General features: G+C 38.4%; 1 protein-coding gene across 1 annotated transcript; it reads right to left on the bottom strand.

Moving 5' to 3' along the window:
* Window positions 1-965: 965 nt before the first annotated feature.
* LOC105784692 (uncharacterized) lies at window positions 966-2,264 on the bottom strand. The gene is made up of 2 exons (XM_012610612.2): window positions 1,800-2,264; window positions 966-1,682 (listed from the first exon to the last, which is right to left on the bottom strand). The coding sequence occupies exons 1-2, from the start codon at window positions 1,805-1,807 to the stop codon at window positions 1,127-1,129; spliced, it is 564 nt and encodes a 187-aa protein (XP_012466066.1). The 5' UTR covers window positions 1,808-2,264; the 3' UTR covers window positions 966-1,126.
* Window positions 2,265-3,825: the final 1,561 nt, after the last annotated feature.

Raw genomic sequence — 3,825 nt, 5'->3', positions numbered from 1 at the left:
GAAAATTTTAAATTTTTTTACCATTGGTGCGGCAACGTTCAAAAAGTCGTTGCTTTGTTATTGTTAGAAGAAAGCGCGTCTAGTTGACTGCATTTTTCCTTTCTCTCTCCTAAAAATGATCTATTTCCTTAAAAAAAGAAGGCCTAAAGGCCTAATTAAAAAACAAAATCGGCATTTAAGCCTAATTTTGCCATTAAGATGAAAAGTAACCATCTAACCTATCTTCTCTCCTCTTACTTTTCTCCCATAGGAAACACACTTAAAATTTAAGGTAAATTTCATTTTAATTACTTAACTAAAAAAAATTATAATTTGATCACTGGACTATTCAAAATTTTTTATTTAACTAAATTATTTAAAAGTTTTTATACAAGGCATTGGTTTGTTAACTTCTTTTTTTTTAAAAAAAAAAGTACCGCCAATGAGCTCCAAGTAACAATTCGATGCTCGGTACAGTGGATCAATATCCATCAATTAATTGAACATACCATTTATCCAAATCGATCTAACAGTTTGTGTTAAAGGTCGAAAAAAGAATTGTTTGAATTTCGGTTTAGAGATTCTTAATATCCAAAGCCATTTCATGAATATAAAAACATAAACAGTAGAAAAGATGGAGGAAAAAACTTTTGATTGATGAAAACAATATAAACAAAAAGAAATATAATATTAAATTTAACAACTCAATAACTTTAATGAAAACTTTTAAATAATTTAATAAATAAATTATAATTTTTTAAATTAAAGTACCAAAACAAAAAACCTTCCACATAATTGATATAATTTATTCTAAAATTTATGGTATTTCTACTTTTGTATTTCTTCTTTCATCCTTGCACTTTGGAACTCAACCCTAAAGATTTAGGGTTGCCGTCGAATGCTTCTGCCCGGAGACAATGGATCATCAAGTCTATAGGACACCTAGAAATTCATATTATGCCCATATCTAACATAAGAACACCATATTGTAAATCAAGGGTAAACATTTCCCGGTAAACTAGAACTAAAATTCAAATTAATACTTGAACATATGTCCCCAACTCAACGAGAAGATAACAACACAATGTTGTTTCCAAAACTAAGATTAAACTTGATAATTATGGGCATCCTATTTTCTTTCATTCCATCAATGCAAGAAAGCATAAACAGCAGTGGAAATGTAAACCAAGAGAGCAGAAGAAACCAGAAGAACTAAAGCCGTGACTGAGTGAACCGCAGACTTACTCCCACAAGACAACATCCCCAATCGGATCTCGATCACATTCACCATCGAAAGCATCAAAAACAAGCACCCCATAACCGACCCCACCGCCGACCCCATCATCCCTAACCTCAGAACTTTAAGGTTAATGTGGGCCCTGATAGCTTCGTCCACGTCTTTGCTGTTCAACAAGTTGATGGCAAGCTTCAAACCCTGAGCTACCAGGGACGAGAATAGGAAGAAACTGAAGGAGACTACCTCGAAAACCAAGAGCTTTTTCGCAAAGTCGATGCCGGCGTCGCAGGGGGCTCGATTCTCGAGGCTATGTTGGCCTGGCGTGGTTAAAGAAAGGCCCACGAAGACGGCGATGGTGAAGAGGGAGTTGACGTTTACCAGGCCGTCCAAGGCCGTGACGTGAACGCTTGTTGTGGATGAAGAAGAAGACGATGTGGAAGTCAGTCTTCTTGGGTCCTGCTCAGATCTGAGAAACAGATGAATTTACAGTGTGAAAGTGAGATTTTGAAAGCAAAAAAAAAAAAAAAGAGAAAACAATTTCAATGAAAATGAAATTAAGGGAGGAAAAGGAAAAGGACTTCACTCATCCATTATCGAGTCTTTGAAAATCGGGATCTTGTTGCTGCTTGAAGGGTTTATGTTTCCTGGAAAAGGAGAGGGAAGGCAGCGCTTTCCTTTTAATCTTTTAGATTTTTTTTAAAATTTTTCTAATTTGTTGGACTTCCTGATAGTCGATGAAGAGAATTGATAAAGTAAGTTTTAAACAATGGCTAAATCATTTATAAAAATAAAATAAAAAATCAATGTCTCTCAAGATACATAGGTTAGGACATGAATATAAAGTGGAATAACATTGAACCATCCAACTAATGCTTTCTTCTTTAGGTGTTGAACACATACGACCTTAGTGTGTATTTTCAACTGCCCTTTCTATCTTTCCTCTCGCCTCTCTCTTGATTTGGTAAGTCTTTTTCCTTTTGCCTTCTTTGTCTTTCGGAAAAAAAAACTTCGAGATCTCCCCTCTCCTCCTCAAGCTTTTGGCTACTAGAATGGTGGTGGTGGACCACCACATGATTTTTCCAAGTCTCTCTTGGAGATAGCTTATCTCCTTTTCTCTAGACGGGGCTCCTGGCCTCTCGATTTCTTCCGCTTCGTCAAGGTTCCTACGCTTGGTAGAGCACCGTATCCCAAAGGCTTCGGATCTCCTTAAGTCGGTGACTCCCAACAATGTCCACGGTGGTGACGCTGATTGTGGCACTCCGAAAATTTCGATATAATATGTGACATAATTCTGAGTTTGAATATCGAGAAAATTTTAAGAACAAGGTATGGAACAAATCAGATAAAAAAAATTTATGCAAGAAATTTTATATTTGAAAATGAATACGTGAAAGCAACTGTAAAGGTGGGGCAAGATACTAAAAAAAGCCAATCTTTTTTAAATTTACCGAAATAAGCCTGGTATTTTTTTATTTATCGGAATGGGCCCTTTTCCCCTAAATCACGTCCACATAAGCGCGAAGTCAGGGAATATGTCAGCAAATCGCATCCATGTCAGTGCGCTATGCTGACGTGGCAACAAAGCGCGTCCTTGAAAGCGCGATTTGTGTCCACGTCATCAAAGCGCGCTGACGTGGACGTGATTTGCTGCCATGTCGCGCGCACTTGGGGACGCGATTTCGCCGTGTTTCCCACGTTAGGATTTTCAGGCTTTTTCAGATTGTTAGGGTTTTGGAGAGAAATTAATTAATTAATTAAAATTAAATTACGTTTTGTAATTAAAATTTATTAAATTTTAAGGTTTAGGGTTTCGTAATTAAATTAATTAAAATTTATTCAAAATTGGATTACGTTTCGTGTTTATGAGTTTTTAAGATAAAATCAAAGCAGGATGATTTATCAGAAGGATTTTTGCAGTCGCGCCCACGTGTACGAGCTTTTGCTACAGTAGGTTCTGGAAAAATAATTTCCAGTTGACGTTTCTGAGCAAATAGTATAAAAAACGCTTCAAGTAGGATGCTATATGCGAAGAATTTGTGAAATCGCGCACTCCTGGAAGCTATATGCGAAGAATTTGCGAAACCGTGCCCATAACTGCAGTAGTGACAGGCAACCTCCGATTTTTGCTCTCCTCGGTCGAGTCGCCCCGCACATCTCCCTATATAATGTGGCCAAGACGGCAGACCCCCAACTCAATTCACTGACTGCTCTAAAATCAACGAGTTTCAGCAGCCATCTTAGATGTACGCGGCTCCGTGACAAGTTCGGCATCAGATAACCTCCAATTAACTGAAGAATGTATGCCTAAGCATATCAGATTCTTTCTATTTCAGTTGAATCTTCATTCGGATCCGAGAATGTGTTTCGCAACTAGCCCATCTCGATCTTACCTCCGTCCATTTTCTTCGGAATAGCGCCCAGAAGCTCGTAGCACACCGCTGGCCAATCGCTAGATTGGGCAGACCCCGTGACTGGGTAACCGTCCACCGGCTATCCCAATTGCAAGCTGACGTCTTCCAAAGTGACAGTGCACTCTCCACATGGAAGATGGAATGTGTGCGTCTCGGGTCTCCACCTCTCGATCAACGCACTGATTAGTTTCGGGTCCA

This window comes from Gossypium raimondii, chromosome 7 (assembly GCF_025698545.1).
Source record: "Gossypium raimondii isolate GPD5lz chromosome 7, ASM2569854v1, whole genome shotgun sequence".
Taxonomy (NCBI): domain Eukaryota; kingdom Viridiplantae; phylum Streptophyta; class Magnoliopsida; order Malvales; family Malvaceae; genus Gossypium; species Gossypium raimondii.
The sequence above is the reverse complement of the archived record's forward strand: the minus strand, read 5'-3'. Positions and strand labels throughout refer to the sequence as shown.